Source organism: Heterocephalus glaber, unplaced genomic scaffold (assembly GCF_053883595.1).
Source record: "Heterocephalus glaber isolate CG9 unplaced genomic scaffold, H.glaber_assembly_v1.0 deba00001004, whole genome shotgun sequence".
Lineage (NCBI taxonomy): Eukaryota > Metazoa > Chordata > Mammalia > Rodentia > Bathyergidae > Heterocephalus > Heterocephalus glaber.
The window spans coordinates 9983074-9999988 of NW_028258179.1; the positions used below are offsets into that span (position 1 = coordinate 9983074).

Sequence of the window (16915 nt, forward strand, 5' to 3'; positions counted from 1 at the left end):
GCATCCCTGCTTGGCAGATCTGCAAGGTGTGGCAGGCAGGGGCCACAGCTGAGACCCAGGGGGAGGAGGCTCCGGCCAGGAAAGGCGTGTGGAGGCCCTGAGGGCGGAGGCGAGGAAGGTGAAAGCCCAGAGGCCAGGGCCACCCTTGAGGCAGGGCTCCTCACTCCGGGTGCCTTGGCAGGTAGGATCTCACACCCGAAGAGCGGGTTGCTCTTGTGCCTGTGGGGCTCTCTGCCTCTCTGCCTCTCTGCCTTCTGTCCTGTGGTGCTCAGCATGATGTCCTTCCATCCCCAGAGAAGCCACTGGCTCAGGGGAACCGGGCCATGCAGGTGTAGCTGTGCTTCATGCACTGCACAAGGCAGGATGGCTGAGCTGCACACTGGCACTCTGTCAGGGACTGGTGGCCAAGTTTCCAGCCTTCGTGCTGTGCCCTTGCAGTGCATGTTGGCCAGAACGCACCCTCCAGAGGGCGCTCTCACCTGTTCTTGTGGCCCTGGGGCCTCAGCTGCCGCCCAGGCGCCCATAGGGACCGAGGGCTCCTCCTTATTCACCCATCCTGCATGGGTTGTACACGGTGCACTCACCGGCTTCTGCCTTCAAAACTGACCCCCCCAGTAAGTTATTTCCCACCAGCATCAGAGGCTGCTGGAGCAGAGGGCGCGCCTTCCCCAGCGTGTGCAGGCCCTTCCTTCTCCGAGGGGTGCGTTTCTCTGCAGGCAGATGCGGTGCAGGGCGCGGAGGGTGTGAAGTGGGCTGAAAGTCACTGGCCACGGACTCGACGCTTGGGAGGCCAAAGGGTGGCCCTGCTGCAGAAAAGACTGCTGGCTGAGTGGACCACGCCCTGCGAGCTGGGGGAGACTTCCGAGGTACCCCAAAGCACCACCACACCTACCTGTCTGAGGGCCTGGGTACCCAGAGCTGGGCAGGACCAGGGCTGGATCGGGGTATGGTTCTTGCCATCCCTTGAAGGTGTCTGCATTGTACTGAGTGTAGGAGAATAGATGCATAAAATTTCAAAAATAACTGATTTTTATCTCGGTCGTTTGGAAAAAGGCTGCTCAGTGAAATAGATGTAGAACAGTGATTTCTGTAAACAGTTTGATGTTTTAAAAATAGACTGGTTGGTTCTTGCTTTTGTGTAGCACTGAGCCGCATCCTCAGCTCCTCTTTTATTTTTTTACTTTGAGACAGAGTCTTTCCTAGGTCACTAAGTTGCCCAGGCTGGGCTTGAACCTGTGATCCTCCTGCCTCAGCCTACCTAGTTTTTTAAGGCAGGAGAACTACAGAATGAAAGCTGGCACTGGTGACATTGTCATCACTCCCTTGCTAGTCAAGTCATTATTCAAAGCTCTTTGATGCCTCCCTCTAAACTGTCCAAGCGAGGTGACCTCAGAGCCTTCCCCACTGTCCTGACGCAGTGCCTCAGGCACCGTGGGAGGTGTTCTGGATGCCTGCTTGGCGTCTCACAGAGCCTGCATGCATTTGTGTTGCGGTGTGGACCCCAGGACACCTGTGTCGTGCCAGGTATGGGCCACCGTGGCCCGTGGCTCTGGACACATGCGGTGTGCACCCAGTGTGTGGACCCTGTTCCTAGGGGGCCTTCCCTCCTCCCGCACTCCCTTCCTGCCCAGGCCCTGGGTCCTGGACCCCCCAGCATGCCTGGTCCTCCAGCCAGCAGGGGGCACTGCCCTCCGGCCTCCCTCACACACCCTGCCCTCACCTGACTGCCCATTCCCAGACCTCAGCCCACTGCTCCCCCTAAATATCGGTATCCTCCAGTTCCTGAGCCCATCTTTGGAGTCCAGGACCTGGGTTCAGATCCTAGCAGATCAGCTCCCTAGCCTTTGAGGGGAGGGTCGCATTGTTCCAAGCCCAAGAACCTGCTGGGGAGCCCGCCTGCCCTGCCCATGTGCACCCCTTGCTCAATGACCTTAAAGCTGTGTGCGCTCCCTCCCATGGGCCCTGTTTAGTTCCTGGGTCATGACCCTCCCACTGCCCAGGCTCTGCCCTCCATCACCCCTCACCACCTGAACATTCAGCTGATCAGCTGGGCCTTTTGCGGACCCTTAGCTGTCTCTGAGTCCTCACTTCCTTCCTCTGGGGGCCCCCATAGGGGTCTCCCCCTTCCCAGCCAGAGTCACCCCCGAAGTGCAGATCCCAGCGTGCCTGTGGTCCCCACACTTGGCACTGGCTCCCTGGAGTCCTGGCAAGCTCTGGGGCCCCCAGAGTGACTGCTCTCCCACCCCCAAGTCCTCACTTGCTCTGCTCCCCTGGCTCACCTCACCTTTCTGCACCTCCTGCACTGGGGCCAGACAGCCTTAGAGATCAGCTCCGGCCCTGAATTCTGTGAGGTGCCCCTCACACCCCGGAAATGAAATTCCCATCCTCTCAGTACCTCTTTTAGATTTTTATTTTTATTAATATGTGTTTGGAGCACTACTCTGCTATACAGAAGGTTAAATTTGAGCCATTTGTAGGAAAACGAATGCACATTGAGATGATAATGTTAAATGAAATAAATGCACAAGCTTAACTGTCACATGGTTTCTCTTATATGAGAAAGCCAGAGCACTGTACAAATACATTAGGGAGCACAATGACAGGTAGACATCAGGAACCAGAGAGATAGATCTTGAAAATGGGAAGGAGACCGAAAGCGAGAGAGAAGTCGAAGAAGGGAAGGGCACAGGGCGAGGAAGGAAGGAAGTGTGTTTTGCACATTACCAGTTCCCCACGGTGAGTGAATCATGATAAACTTCTATCCTGTCGCTTTTTATAGCTTCGTTAGATTGCTTACTACACTTTCATTACATCACTTATTTGTTTATGTTTATAATACATATCTCATTGCAAAAGAGCTGTGGTCCTGTCCATGCTTTTATTATACTGTTATTGGGACACTTACTACGTGCTTGCTAGAATCATCTTTATCGGACAACTTTCCCAGCGCTGGGGTAAAATACCCGACATCTGCAGCTTAGAGGAGGCTGTGCTCACTCCTCCTGCCACGTCCTCTGCGTGCCCGGCTGGGCTCCTGTGTTGGCGTGGTGGCTGCAGGTGGACTGAGCGCTGGCCCCTGCTCTGCCCACCCGGTGGCCTGTGACTGCTTGGTCCCTGCACCTCTGAGGTGACACCATCAGCTGATGGTCTCGCAAGGGGCTTCTGTCATCACTAGCCTGAAGTCGGGCTCGGCAGGGTGACCTTCTGTTCTGCCTTCATCACCCCTGCATTTTATTGGGAGCAGATTTGGGGACATCTGAGAAAGTCATAGTTCACTGGTGACGCAGCCCTGGGTCTAGAGGCCCCAGGTGCCGGAAGAGGCGAGATCCCCCTCTGTCGCCTGGCTCCTCCCTCCTTGCCAGCTCTGGAACCCAGAGCGCTCCCTGTGGCATTCCTGTGACTCGGGCAGCACTGGGAAAGTTCCCAGGCGGGAGACCCCGTGGGGTGGTCGGAGCCAGCACCTGGGGCCCTGGGGACTCTGCAGGCAGAGTAGAGCTCGGCTTGCCCTCTGCCCCGGCTGCTGTGGGCCGACTTCTCCTCAGATGGCCATGACTGCCAGCCAGAGTCCCAAGGCCACGCCCAGCTGGCTCCCGGTTGGTTCGAGGCCTGGCTGACCCCCTGCTGCAGGCCGCTCAGGAACTGGAAAAAGAGCCACAGGATTCCTCTTCCTCATGCCTGCAGGAGAGCTGGGGACCCGGCGTGAGTCCCGCAGGGGGAGGGACGGAGGACCAGGCCACCGCTGTCCTCGCCCAGCTTCCCCCAACCCCATGCAGAGGTCCCTTGTGAGCCTGGTGCCCCAAAGCATGCTGGGGCGGGGGGGGGGACACAGGACATGGGAGATGGCCGTAGCTCGGGGTGTACACAGGCTGCTGTCCCCAGGAGCACCCAGGGTCAGCAGCCCCACCACAGGACCTTGTCCCCAAGCCCCTGGTTCTGGAAATCCTCGAGGGCAAAGGGATTGTGAGAGGTGGCACTGGGCATTCTCTGCATGGCAGGAGACGCCCTGGTCACCGGGGTCCTGGGAACTCTGGGTGTGGGGGCTTCTCCCCCACCTGTCCTTCCTGGGAGGAGGCTCTCCAGTGGGGAAGGGGCAGCCCCCCATACACACCCAGAAAGACCCCCGAGCCTCCGGGCCTCCTGGCCTCTTGCTGGCCTAATGTGAAGCATGTGGCTGTGGCTCCCAGTCCACTCTCAATAGAGGGCCCGGGAGCCCACAGAGGGGCCCCAGGAGGGGCTGCCCCCAGTTGCTGCTTCAGGTGAGAGTGCTCCACATAGCTCTTTAGAGGGTCGGGACCCCCGGCGCGGCAGGAAGGGCACAGGGCCCACCGCGGAACCCTGTAAAGAGGTTAATCTCAGAAGTCCTGCTGCTTCTCGGTGTGCGTTTGCCCAGGGAGGGAACAGCCTGCCTCTTGCCCTTCCTCCTGGCCTTCAGTGGTCAGCAGAAGAGGCCCACACCTCACCCGCCACCTGCAAGCCCCGGCAAGTGCTCCTCATGGCTCCTTTGCCTCAGTTTCCTCATTTTGGAGACATTTCTGACCTCCTCCTCATTGTGGGGCTGGGCTGGAGTCCACACTGGTTACATTGTGATTTCCTGTCCCTCCAGGCATCCTGGACGATTCGGAGCTGGGGGAGGCCAGGAGGGGACACCGCCCTGCCCTGAGTGGACTCCACTCGCCCTCTGCACGCAGCACCCAGCAGCCCCACTGGCCGGGGCCTGAGGAGCCAAGGGAGCCTGGCACGTGCTCCTCATGGGCCCTGCTCACCCAGGGCCGGCTCTCTTCACAGATCAGCCCCCCTGCAGACCTGCCCTGGCAGAGGCTTTGAATGCTCTGTCCTCGGAACTGAACGCTGCTTCCTCTCTGTCTCTGCCCCAGGCATTTGTCGAAACGACAGCCTGGTGCTGGGGAAGGTGGCTCTGGGGTGGGTGCCTTGGGCTGGCAGTGGGCTGGAAGGCTACCCCAAACTGGTAGCCCAAGGGTCCCTTTGTTTTGTCTTGTTTTGTTTTGTTGGTTTGTGGCTGGGTCTTGCTATGTAGTCCAGGCTGGCCTTGAACTCACTGCGCAGCTCAGATTGGCCTTGAACTCATGACAGTCTTCCTGCCTCTGTCTCCTGAGTGCTGGGATCCAGTGGTCCCTTTGAAGGCCCTACCTGGGTGGCACAGAAAGCCCTCCCAGCTGAGCGGGGTGATGTCTCCAAGCCCTGTCCCTGGTACCTGGTGCCTGCCCCTTTGCTCAGGTGGCTGGTCACTGAGGCGTGGCCAGCAGCGTCCACTATGCGTCCCTCCAGCCCCAGGCCTGCCTAGCTGCAGCCTGCGTGGTGGGGCTCCTTGGTGGGGGCCTGAGGGACACGTCGTGGACCCACAGCCTCAGTTTACCTCCCTCGCATGACGGTTGTCACAGCGGGTGTGAGGCTGGGCATGCTCAGATAGCATCGAAGGAGAGCTGAGGTTTCGCCCCCCCAGACGCTGGTCCTGGGGTCGGTGGAGGCGGGAGGATGTGGTTCTCGCAGACTTCTGGGTCATGCTGCCCCTGCTGGAGTCCAAGGGTCACCTTCTGGGCAGCAGGAACGCGTACCCAGTGAGCACCTGGAGAGTGAGCCCGGCCACCCGGCCGGCATGGTGTGCTGAGCCAGGTGCCCGGGGCCCGAGGCTGGTGAGGCTCCTGGAGGACTGGGTGTGCCCCGGCCCTGCACGCTTTCTCCTTCTCTCCATCAGTGGGGTGAGTGCTGCGACCGCAGGAGGGGCGTGGGGCCACCCCGCAGGACTGCTCTGGGCTTGGGCCTCAGAGGTTCCCTCTGCGGTGGGGTGGGGGCGGAGCAGCAGAGCCCCACGGGCACAGGGCAGGGAGTCGCATGGGCCTGGGCCCTGCCTCTGCTGGCAGGCATGGGCAGCCCCTCCTCTGCCGCTGTGTCCCCTCCTTCAGGCCCTGGACAGTGGCTGCCTCAGCCAAGCAGTGAGTGCCTGGTCAGAAGGGGGCTCGGCTGTCTCCGCGGTCACTCCTCTAAGTCCCTCCATGGCACCCGCAGGGCCACATTGCCCACGGGCAGCAGGAGGCCCCGCTTCACCAAGGTCACCCGTGTCTCCCTGGCGTCTTCATCAGAGGCCCCGTCCCAGCCAATAGTGGCCGAGCACATACTGTTCACTGCAGCTGTCACGGACCCTGCCTGCTGGACCCTCCTTGATTGCTTTGCAAATGGGGAAACTGAGGTCTGAAGAAGCTCCCCACTTTCCCAAGGCTTCCTGGACCCTAGGCAGCAGCTGGGATTGAGCCCAAGCCCCACCCTTCCCCCCTTCTGTCCTAGAGCAGGGGAGGCACCTTTAGGTGCCTGCTGAGCATCGTGTCCAGCAGTGTCCTTTACTAGCTCTCTGGTGGCCACTGCTTCACGTCTCTGTGCTAACGCTTCTGGGGCACACAGAGTGGGTTCTCTAGCAGGGAACTTGATTTGTGGGCACCTTGGGTCCTGCGTTTGGATCCCTGGGTGGGCATGCCCTGCCTCGCCCCGATGCCCTGCAGGTGTTGCCGCAGTTTCGGTGCTGGGCAGAGGAGGTTGTGGCCCTGTGCCTGGCCACACGGAAAATCTCCGTACCTTCCTCTCCACTTAGCTGTGACCCTGGTTTGTTTTCTTTGTGGGGTGCAGTAGACCTTTGGGGAGCTGGTCAGGAGGCCCAACAGTTAGCAATACACGGGGGTCCCCAGCCCAGTGAGTAGGAGAACAAGCTCAGAGGCGGCACTGCCCAGGCCGTGCTCGGGTCTTGCTGGTGTCTCGTCCTCCTTGGGTGACTCTGGGCCGACAGCAGCTTGGGTTCCTGGGGACCCACGGATGCACCTGCCTCCCCCTCACATGTGGCCTCTGCAGCACTTTCTCTCTGCCACGTCCTCATTGCCTGCTGGGTAGACGACCTCTCCTTCCCCCCAGAGCGAGGGGCTGAGTCCTTGCCTCGGGAGGGCCGTGTCTTGGGGCTCCCCCAAAGGTCACCTGGCATGCATGAACTTAGGGGTGGGCATGGAGGGCTGGGAGGAGCTCGTCCCCCTCTTTTCCGTCAGAGCTCTGGCCATTCTGGCGTTGTCACTTGGCAGGTGGCAGACACACTGGGGGCCACCCTGACTCTACTTGTTTTCTTTCTGTCTGGAAGCAGTGGGAGGCTCACCTCCTCCTGGAAGTTTCTTTGCGACCCGGTCGGTTGGTCTTCCCCACGTTCCTCCCAGAACCCGGAGCTCCTTTTAGCAGGAAGACGTTGGTCTTTCTGGATGATTCCTCTTGAACACAAGCAGGGTTGCGGGATCCCGGCTGCCCCTGAGGGCTGAACTTCTCCATGAGCAGCTCTGATGGTTCGACCGCTTATTGGTGACTCACTGTTCATGACTTCTGGAGAACTGGACAGCCTTTGTCCCCCTGGGCAGAGGCTCCCTCTCTTAGCGGGCTGGGGTTGAGGAGAGGTGGCTAAAGATGAGGCTGTCTGCTGGACGTCTGTCTGCTGCTTGCTGGAGATGACGCCCCTACATTTCATTTCCGTTGTCTGTTCCTGGCCTCCTGATCTTTCCCTTTCTCCCCTGCAGTTCAGGTGTGCGTGTGTGTGTGTGTGTGTGTGTGTGTGTGTGTGCGTGTGTGCGGGCACAAGCTGTCTGGCTAAAGGAGGTTCCACATCTAGGCTCTCCCTGTCCCCTGCCTCACGCCCTGCTCTTTCTGGTAGTCCAGCCAAACCCAGGCTACTTGGCCCTTTTGCTCTTCTCTGCAGTCTTACCTGCTTTTCCCAGTGTCTGCACTGCATTCACGTTGTCTTTACATTTCCTCTTCTCCCAGGTTTCTCTGATTCGTCTTGGCTTTTTCAGCAACTAGCAGCATCCCTCACATAAATAGGTGCTCAGTACATGCTGGAGAGATGGATGGATGGGCGGTTTCCTGATGGTGGGTGGATGGATGGTTATACGTACATGTGGATGGATGGATGGGTGGATGCACAGACAGATAGATGACTGTATGTGCATATGTATGGACAGATGGACGAACAGCTGCATGGATGTGTGGATGGAAGTTTGCAAGGATGGATTCCTGTATATAGACGTATTGTGGATGGATGGAGGGTTGCATGGATGAAAGGATGGATGGATGGATGGGATGTTTAGATGGATGGGTTGATGGAAGGAATGAAGAAAGAAAGGGAGAGGGAAGGAGGGATGGAACAAAGGGAGATTTAAAGCACAGATGGAGCATGGATGGCCTTATAACAAAACTCCTCCTCCTCGAGCCCAGCCCACCTCCCTTCTAGAGACTTCACTGATGTCTGTGCTTTTGTTTGGCCTGGGGACGTGGAGTTGTCTGCTTCTTGGTGCCCTGTGGTCTGGTGTGGGGGAGACAACTGATGTCCTCTGGTGCCTTCTGGGCCAGGCAGGCAGGTGCAGAGGGCCAGCCGCAGACAGGGCGCAGGCCTGGCTTCAGGTGGTTCTGGTGCACAGAGCGGTCTGCAGCCCCAGACGTTTCACATCTGCTGCCTGTGTCAGCAGACACGGCCGGGGTCAGGGCGACATCAAGGGGGCCAGGCTGGAAGGCCCTGGACAGGAAGACTAATGAACCTGCCGCTCACTCCGCCCCGGCCCCAGGCCCCTGCAGGCACACGAAGCAAACCCTGAAACCCACCCCGGCTGGAGATGGCTTTTCATGGATGATACTGTGTTTCCCCTTGGAGGCTGGCTCAGCTCATATATCAAAAACTGTTGTAATTATTTCCTCCCACTGAGGAAGGCTTCCATTTAGCTTTCGCTGGCCACCCCCTTATTAATTATCTAATTACAACCACATTCTCCAAAAGAGCAGCCTTTGACTTTCTGCCCAGCACCACTTAAAAAGACTTAACTATTTGGAATGCTCTGAGCTGAGACAGGGAGAGGGAGAGGGAGGATTTCCGTGCACATGAGTTTTAGGGAAACCTGTCTGGGTCTTGTCTGACCTTTGTCTTGATTCAGCAAGGGAAATGGCACCCTGGAGCCCTTCTGAGTCCCTGACAGAGCCCCTCGGGTCCTGGGGCGGTGTTGCTGTCACGGTGCACTGGCCCATGCCATGTGCAGCCTGGGGCGAGTGTGCTGCTGGTCCCTACAGCCCCGAGTGGCCAGCGACGGGCCAGCCTGGCCCTCAGAGCACTGCTGCCCGCTCTCCGGACATGGCCAGCACTTGCTGTCCCCGGAAGCAGCTCACAGCAGCTGCTGCACCCTGGGCCTCAGGCTCTGGCCTCTGCCCGCTTCTCAGAGCCTCCTCTTCTGTGGGCGTGGGGGGCACAGGCAATGGTGTGTGAGGACCTGGATGTCCTGTTCTCCCCATCATGTCACCGTGTCACCTGTTCCAGGCCACCATGTGAGCCCAAACCCAACTTTCACCCTGGGAGGGCAGGCCCTTCCGAGTAGAGGGTGTGTGTGTGCGGGCGGTACTGTGAGCACACAGGTGTGTAGCACAGGAGCACGGCCTCTGCCCATGCTGTGAGCTGCTGGTGCTCCCAGGAGTCGCACACAGGCACCTGCAGCACGCCCGGCCCCGCAGTGCTACCTGGCCTTCATGTGTTTTTAAAAATCAGTGTCCTGGCATGAGGGGACCTCACGGTGGCAGGAAGGTTGTATATCTTGGTCACAGTTGCAGGTGCCAAAATCCACACGATGACATTGCCTTAAACACACACGATGCACCACTCACGCGCCCGCGCCACTCCGTGTGTCCTGCAGAAGGCACCGAGCTGTGCTGACGCCGCTAGCCCAGGGGTGATGTTGCTCTCAGATTGCTTGAGAGCCTGCACTACTGGGGAAACGGGGTGAATGCACTGGAATCTTTCTTACACTTTTTTGCAACTTCCTATGAATCTGTAATTATTTCAGAAGTATCATTTTTTATCCACCCCTGACTGCCCCTCCCGGCAGCTGTCCCATTTCTCCGTGTCTTTGTTCCCTGCCCCCTGCCACCCTGGACAGCCCGTGACCCTGGAAACCCCACCGCTTCCTCCACACTCTCCTCCCAGTGGCTCTGTCCCATGGGGAGCCCGCTGGGCGTGGCAGTAGCCTGGGGAGGGGTGGAGAGCCATCCTCAGGGCCCTGAGAGCTGGGGGTGGCCTGGGGCCTGGGGACAGTCACCTGGATGGTCCGGGCTCTGTGGAGGGAGGGAGGGAGGGTCCCTGGGGAGGTGCAGGGTGACGCTTGTGTGCAGCCACCCGTCCCGTCCAGGCTCGGCCCCTCTGTGGGAGGCCACACCCTGCAGGATGGGGCAGCGGGCAGAGCTGAGCCCTCTTCCTTGTCTTTCAGACTGACCCACACGTCTGAAGAACTGGCTCACCCACACGCCTCTGAACCTGGACCTCGCCAAGGCCCTGTGCACTCCGGCAGGTGCCCAGCGGGCCAGCGCGGGCTCCTCCCCAGAGACAGTCCCCATGCTGGAGCGGCTCCTGGGCCTCTTGGCCAGCGACCTGCGCATTGTCATCTCGTCACCATCTGGATTTTTCTTCTGGGTTTTTTTAACGGGGTAGATTTTATTGTTTCTGAAAAATCTCTAGATCCAGGAATGCATTTATGAGCATTTGGATTTGGAGTTGTACTTCCCTCTGAGTGCCTTCTTTGACGTGCATTTTTTTAATAAAACAGAAATGTGTTCTTGTACAACCTGCTCCAACTGGACCAAGGCTATCAGAACAGGACCCCAGTTCCCGCCCACCCCGACCTCCGCATGATGGTCTCAAGGAAGCCTGGAACCCCTCCTCACAGCCCTGTTTTGCCCCGATTCTCCCAGCTCGCTCTTTTATATTCCCCGTGTCCATGTATATGTTGCTTATTTGTTTATTTATTGAGATATTTTTACAAGCCAAGTGCGCACCCCATGGCTGTGTATCCCACCCTGCCCAGAACAATAAAGACACCCACATGGCCCTGGTCTCCATGCGTCTGTTCTCATCTCTGCGTCGCAGCCCAAGCCCTGGCTTGGGGAAGCAGAACCTGGAACGGGTTGCAGAGAGGACCGTTGGCCCACCCTAAAGGACAGGGAAGGATGAGAGACATTATGCTGGGCACGACTGTAGGAACTTCTAGAAGCTCCCATGGTTATGAAAGTTAACAGACCCAGGCCTAAGAGAGCATAGCAGGAATGTGAGTCACATTTCCATCGCTGAGAAAAATAACCTGAGATAAGCAATTTACAAAATAGGAAAGTTTAGCCCAGTGTGGTGGGGCATGCCTGTAATCTTAGCATTCTGGGAGGCTGAGTCAAGAGGATTGTAAGTTTGAGTCCTGTCTGGGTAACTTAGAGAGATGATGTCTCAAAAATAAATACATGAAAAAGGGTGAGGATAGAGCAAAGGCCCTGGGTTCAATTCCCAGTGCCCCCTCTCATAAGTAAGGAAATGTTTACTTGGGCTCACGGCTCCTGAGGTTCAGTCCATGGTCCATTGGTGCTGTTGCTCTGGGCTCATGGTGAGGCTGAACATCGTCGGGAGGAGGTAGAGGGGCACCGCTGCTCACCTCATGGCAGCCAGGAAGCAGAGAGAAAGGGGGCCCGGGCCCCAGGCCCCCATCAGGGGTGCAGCCCCACTGACCTGACTTCCACCTGCTGGGCCGCTCCTCCTAGAGACTCCAGTCCCTCACAGAACCATGGGCCAGGGACCAAGCCGCCATTGCAGACAGGGTGGCCTCAGCAGCAAGGCCTGTTCCCTGCTGGACTTTGGCAGCCTCAGCTGGAAGTCATCTCTCTGTCTGGGCCTTCCTGCTCTCCCTGTCAGAGCCTCCGGGACCTCCCGGCAGTCCTGGCACACTCTCAACAGTGCAGCCCGTGTTGACTCCGTGGGGTGCACCTGTCTGCCCTCCAGACAGGGGTCTGGCTGAGGTGAAGATGGAGCCCCACCCGGTAAGCCCTCGGGACCGCGGTCTGCAGCCATTGGAGTATGCGACCAGGGGACACTTCTGTTGGAGGAGAGGCAGTCCCTCACCCTGCCGGCTGGCCTGGCTACCATGTCTACTCCTGTGAACACTAGTGGGGTGCAGGTGGCCTTCAGGTGGGGGCTTCCAGCTTGGGGATTGCAAATGGCCAGGGCACCTCCTGAGCACCGGAGGCCTCTCCTCTGGGACACCAGGTGCCCTGGTCGGCTGGGTGGACACAGACTCTGCCCAGCTCTCAGGCAGCAGCCCCAGGGGGGCAGGGGTCCCAGGCAGGACTGTGGAGGTCTAGGAGCCCTCACTCCCCTCTCTCACACTGGGTGTGCAGGAAGGCGGGACTCAGAAAGGCCACTGTGACCTCAATTCCTGTTACTTGCTGGCTCCTAGAAGTGACCACAATGCTTACCCTGGGGGGCCTGGGCCCTGGCTGAGGGGTCCCTGCAGCACAAGCCCTAGTACCTACCTCACTGTAACCCACAAGCACTCAGCCATGCACACAGATGCACTGCACAGGCACACTCCCACACCACGCACACCCACGCATGCACACGCATGCACACGTGTACATCACACATGCACAGTGCATACACATGTGTATGTGCCTAGACCCCCTGAGGAGACTCTGGGGAGACAAAACAGAGGGTCCAGTGCTGCAGGTCCCACGGAGGCTGAGGGGCCAGGAAGTCAGAAAGGTCAGGGTGCCTCGCCCTGAAGTGACTCTAAATATAAACAGCACAGGTAAGCCTTAAAAATGGGAGCCAAGACAGGCTCTTCCACTGTTCCCAAAATGCAAATGCGTTCTTCCTATGCCCAGGCCCTGAGCCAAGGCCTGCTTGGCCTGCCAAGTGACGGTGACCACTGGACCACCTAGGGCCATGTTTCCACCGTGGGGAGCCAGGCACCGTGGATGATAGGGTGGCTGTGCTAAAGAGTGGACGCCCTGGGCCCACCCAGGAGGTCAGGGGCCTCAAAGTGGCCCCGAAGCTCCTGTCCTGGGACCGCGGCACCCTCCCCTTTGCCCCGTCCTGCATAGGCACGCATGCAGCCAGTTGGTCCCTGGCACCCTACAGCCACTAGCTGGTGCCTGCTCCCCACCCCTGCTGCCCGCCCAGGTCCACACAGCAGGGTCGCACCCCGCCGTCACCTCTCCCAGGGTCCCCTGAGGATTCACCTGCCAACCCTGGGCATTCCTCAGCCAGGCTCCGCCCCGGGTCACCTGGATCCCCTTTCTCCCTGCCCCATTCTGAGCTGAGGACCCTGTGGGGCTCGGTTGTGCTGGGATGCACGTGTGGATGTGAGTGTCCATGCATGGACTCACACTCACCTGTGTCTGCATGCACACACATGGACACTCTCTCGTCACAAGCTGTCGGGACCAGTGATGGGACTTGGTTCCCTGTGTGTCGTGCGGCCACTTCTGTGTGGTGGCTCCTGCCTCAGGCTCCCAGCTGCTCCCCGGGCAGATAGAGCAGGGGGACAGAGCTGGGCGCAGCTGCAGTGCAGACTCACCCAGAACATGCATCTGAGGTAACCTGAGTGTCCCCAGGACAGGTGCTGTGCTGAGAAAATCCAGCAGAGCCACTGGCTGTGCTGGGGGGTGCAGCGGGGCCCTCCAGGGAGAAAGCAACCAGCCCTAGGCAGACTCGGGCAGGCACAGACCAGAGGGGCAGTCCCAGGACAGATGGGGCCTGGGGTCTGGAATTCAGCCCAGGAGCAGGACCGCATGGGTGGCAGTGGGGTCCTGTGGGCTCCTGGCCTCCAGGCTCCAGCATTGCCTTGGGATGGGGCAGAAGCCAAAAGCAACAGCATTAACTGTGAATTCCTGCTGTCTGCTTTTGAAAGCAACTGCAGAGGCAGGTGGGGCCAGCCAGGGTTCGGTGCCCCAGGGCCTGGAGAGCAGAGACGCAACTGAAAACCAGCGCATCCTCCGAGTAGGGCCGGGTGTGAGCCAGTGCAGGAGCCCCGTCCACGGGACGGTGTGGCTCCTGGGGACACGTCTGAGGGGGACGTTGGCACCTTCGGAGAGGAGGCAGGCAGCCAGGTGAGTGAGTGGACAGAGGGAGGACCGGGGCCCGGCCCATCGGGTCAGCTGGCTTCTAGGGGCAGGGAGGCCACGCAGACCCACAAGCAGCCTGCACGGAGTTCGCTCCTCTGCCCCATGGTCTCCTGGGAAAGGACACACTGGTCACCGCCACAGCGCTGGGCACTGTGCATGCCACGGTGTGAACATACCCGCGGTGCCACGGGCAGAGGCTCGGACCCGGGCTTCACCCCCACCTTCAACCCACACGATGGCGATGGTGCCACGCTGAGGGGAGGGGCCGAGCAGCCCTGGGGAGGAGAAATGGGCCCTGGCATCCGCCAGGCCCCTTACCTGCTTTCCTCCTTGCTGAGACAAACACTAGATACCCGAAACCTAAAGCTGGAGAGGTTCCTTCTGGCTCACGTTTCAGTCCGGGCGGGGCCGGCCCCAGAGAAGGGAAGCATGGGAGAAGGGCCTGGCAGAGGAGAGCTGCTCATGGCCCAGCAGACAGACAGCAGAGAGGAAAAGGAGGAGCCTGGAGAGAGATGACCCTCAGGGCCCGCCTCCTCAGGTAGCTCAGCTACGGTGCCCACGATCCAGACTGCTTCCAAAGCCGCACACGAACATGTGAGGCTCTCCGGACAGCTAGACCTAAACCCTAACACACCTTCCCTGCACCCTATGCTCCGGCCCTCTGCGAAGATGCCACTGTCCCAGTGCAAGGGCCGTGGGGTCCCTGACGGAGCCCCCCTCTGCCCACGCGGGACAGCCCCCAGAGCTGCACAGACCATGCTGACCCCACTGCGCTGAGTGCGGGTACCAGGTGCAGAGAAGCCCTGCTGGGAGCCGGCCTCAGGACAGAGGCCTCGCTGACCCAGCCACAGGAGACTCCTGTGTCCTCAGCCTTGAGGAGCAAAGGGCAGTCTGGGTCCGGGGTCCACTGTACCTGACGGTGTTTCCCCAGGTCTGAGCCTTTGGCCGCCATGTCCACACCACTTGCTCCTTGGGCCCTGTGTCCCTGGGACTGAGCCCCAGCATCTGCCTCACTCCTTGCCCTGCACATGGCCCGGCTGGACCAGCAGACCTCTCCTGCTCCCCTGAGACTCCGTCCCCTCCATGTGGTTCATTCAGGTCTGCAGGCCACTCACCACCTGCAGCTCAGCTCAGGAAACAGGACCTGGGGAGAGAAGGAGGGGAAGAGAGGGAGGGAAGGGGTGGGCAGAGGGAGGGAGACCCTGCTTGGCTTGGAGGCCACTGGATGCCTTGGCCAGAACATGACCAGGCTCAGTGGGTCCCAGGAGTGGTCCAGGAATCAGGCGAGGAGGAAGAGGGAGGCAGAAGCGGTCCATGCACACGACAGGGGGACACCACGCAGGCGCTGGTCGGTGTCTCCCCTGGAGCCCTCTCTGCTAGGTGGGGAGACTTGTCCACATCTGGACCTAGAACGGGTGACAGGCTAAGGTTTTAGAGTCTTTGCAGATATAGCTGACTGAGGACCTCCAGGCGAGGAAGCTGGCTGTCCAGGAGGCAGGAGAGAGGGGCCAGGAGGACACCGGGGCCTAGCAGAGGCTGCCGTGACCCTGCTGCCACCAGGAACAGAGGGAGGGCCAGGGACAGACTCCACCTAGCCCTCGTGGTGACTGGCCGGCCCCCTGGCCTGGGGCTCAGGGTCCCCACCACAGGAGAGGAGCTTTCCGTGGGCTCAAGTGGCCGGGCTAGGCTGGAGCCTCGTGAAGCTTCCTGCTATGGCCTCGGGGCCATGATGAGAACTGTGCTGCAGGAGAGGTGGGGCCCAGAGAGGAAGCCCAGGGGCTGAGAGGCGGAGCCGCAGGGCCTGGACAGGCGGGCTGATGGTGGGCAGGGCTGTGCGTGACCCCTCTCCCAGCCTGCAGAGCCTCGGAGCCAGCGGAGCCTTCAAAGTTCAGGTCCTCCCAGGCCCCTCGCCTCCCCCAAGCCTGGGCACCGTGGAGAACGGGCTGCACAGAGGAGGGCGGAGAACTCCAAGAGCTCCTGCCCCACAGCAGCCTTGAGACAGGGAGGACTGCAGGAGGCTGAGACGCAAACAGACCTCTTGTAAACGCAGGAGTAGAGTATTTATACACAACGGGGCACTGCTCCCTCACAGACAAGGGTAAACCTGAGTGCTCTGGAGGAAGATGGCTGCACTTGAGACCATAGTGTGAAGGGAAAGTATCGGAGGTCCAAGCTGAAATCTTGCATGGTTTCTCTTAAATGAGAACTAGAAGTATAAAGAGCAAAATGAAGACAGGATACACCATAGGGACAGGGAGCTAGCACCCGTGCTGGGGGCCCAGGAGTTAGGGGATGGAAGCAGAGTGAAGTACTCTGTCCACGCACTCTGTCCACGCACCGACTCCCCGCTGAGAATGCAACCAGTACCTACTGCAAACACGTGCTCATGAAACTTAAACAATTTTTTAAAAGAACACACTTTCTTGAATGAAAAATTTAATTGTTGAGCCAGGTGTGCTGGCATACACTGTAATTTCAGCACTTGGGAGGCTGAAGCAGGAGGCTCTCCATGAGTTCAAGGCCAGCCTGGGCTACATAGTGAGACCTTGTCTCAAAAAAAAAAAAAAATTTATAGTTGTTTTGGAAGATAAAATGGAGGAGTATTGTGCAAGAGAATAAAAAGCGGGTGGATAATAGGAGAAAAGAGAGTATTTAAGCCACAATCCAGGAATCAGTGAAGGTGTAGACGGCAGCCATGCAGGCTGAGGCACAGGGGCCTGCGTGGCCCACCCAGTCCCAAGATCCCCAGTCCTTGGAGGCCATGGGGATCTGGCTTCCTGGCTGGGGACTTCATACAGAGCTGCGCCTAGGTCTCCCTTGGGCAACCTCAGACCCAAAGGGATACCCTGGACCCCAGGGTGAGCAGCTGGGCGGCCATTGTGTCAGTGACAGAGAGAGCCCTTGAAGCTGTGTGCCCCAGACTGGGCTGCTTGAGGGTCCCCAGCCCAGGGGCAGCAGGCATGGA

General features: G+C 59.3%; 1 protein-coding gene across 2 annotated transcripts in view; it reads left to right on the forward strand.

Moving 5' to 3' along the window:
* Twist2 (twist family bHLH transcription factor 2) overlaps positions 1-10901 on the forward strand; it is a 44225-nt gene extending 33324 nt beyond the window's left edge. For both annotated transcript variants that reach the window (XM_021247384.2, XM_004868415.3), the window contains exon 2: positions 10278-10901. In XM_021247384.2, coding sequence (XP_021103043.1) covers positions 10278-10545 — 268 coding nt within the window. In that variant the 3' untranslated portion in view covers positions 10546-10901. The remainder of the gene's footprint in view (positions 1-10277) is intronic.
* The last annotated feature ends 6014 nt before the right edge of the window (positions 10902-16915 follow it).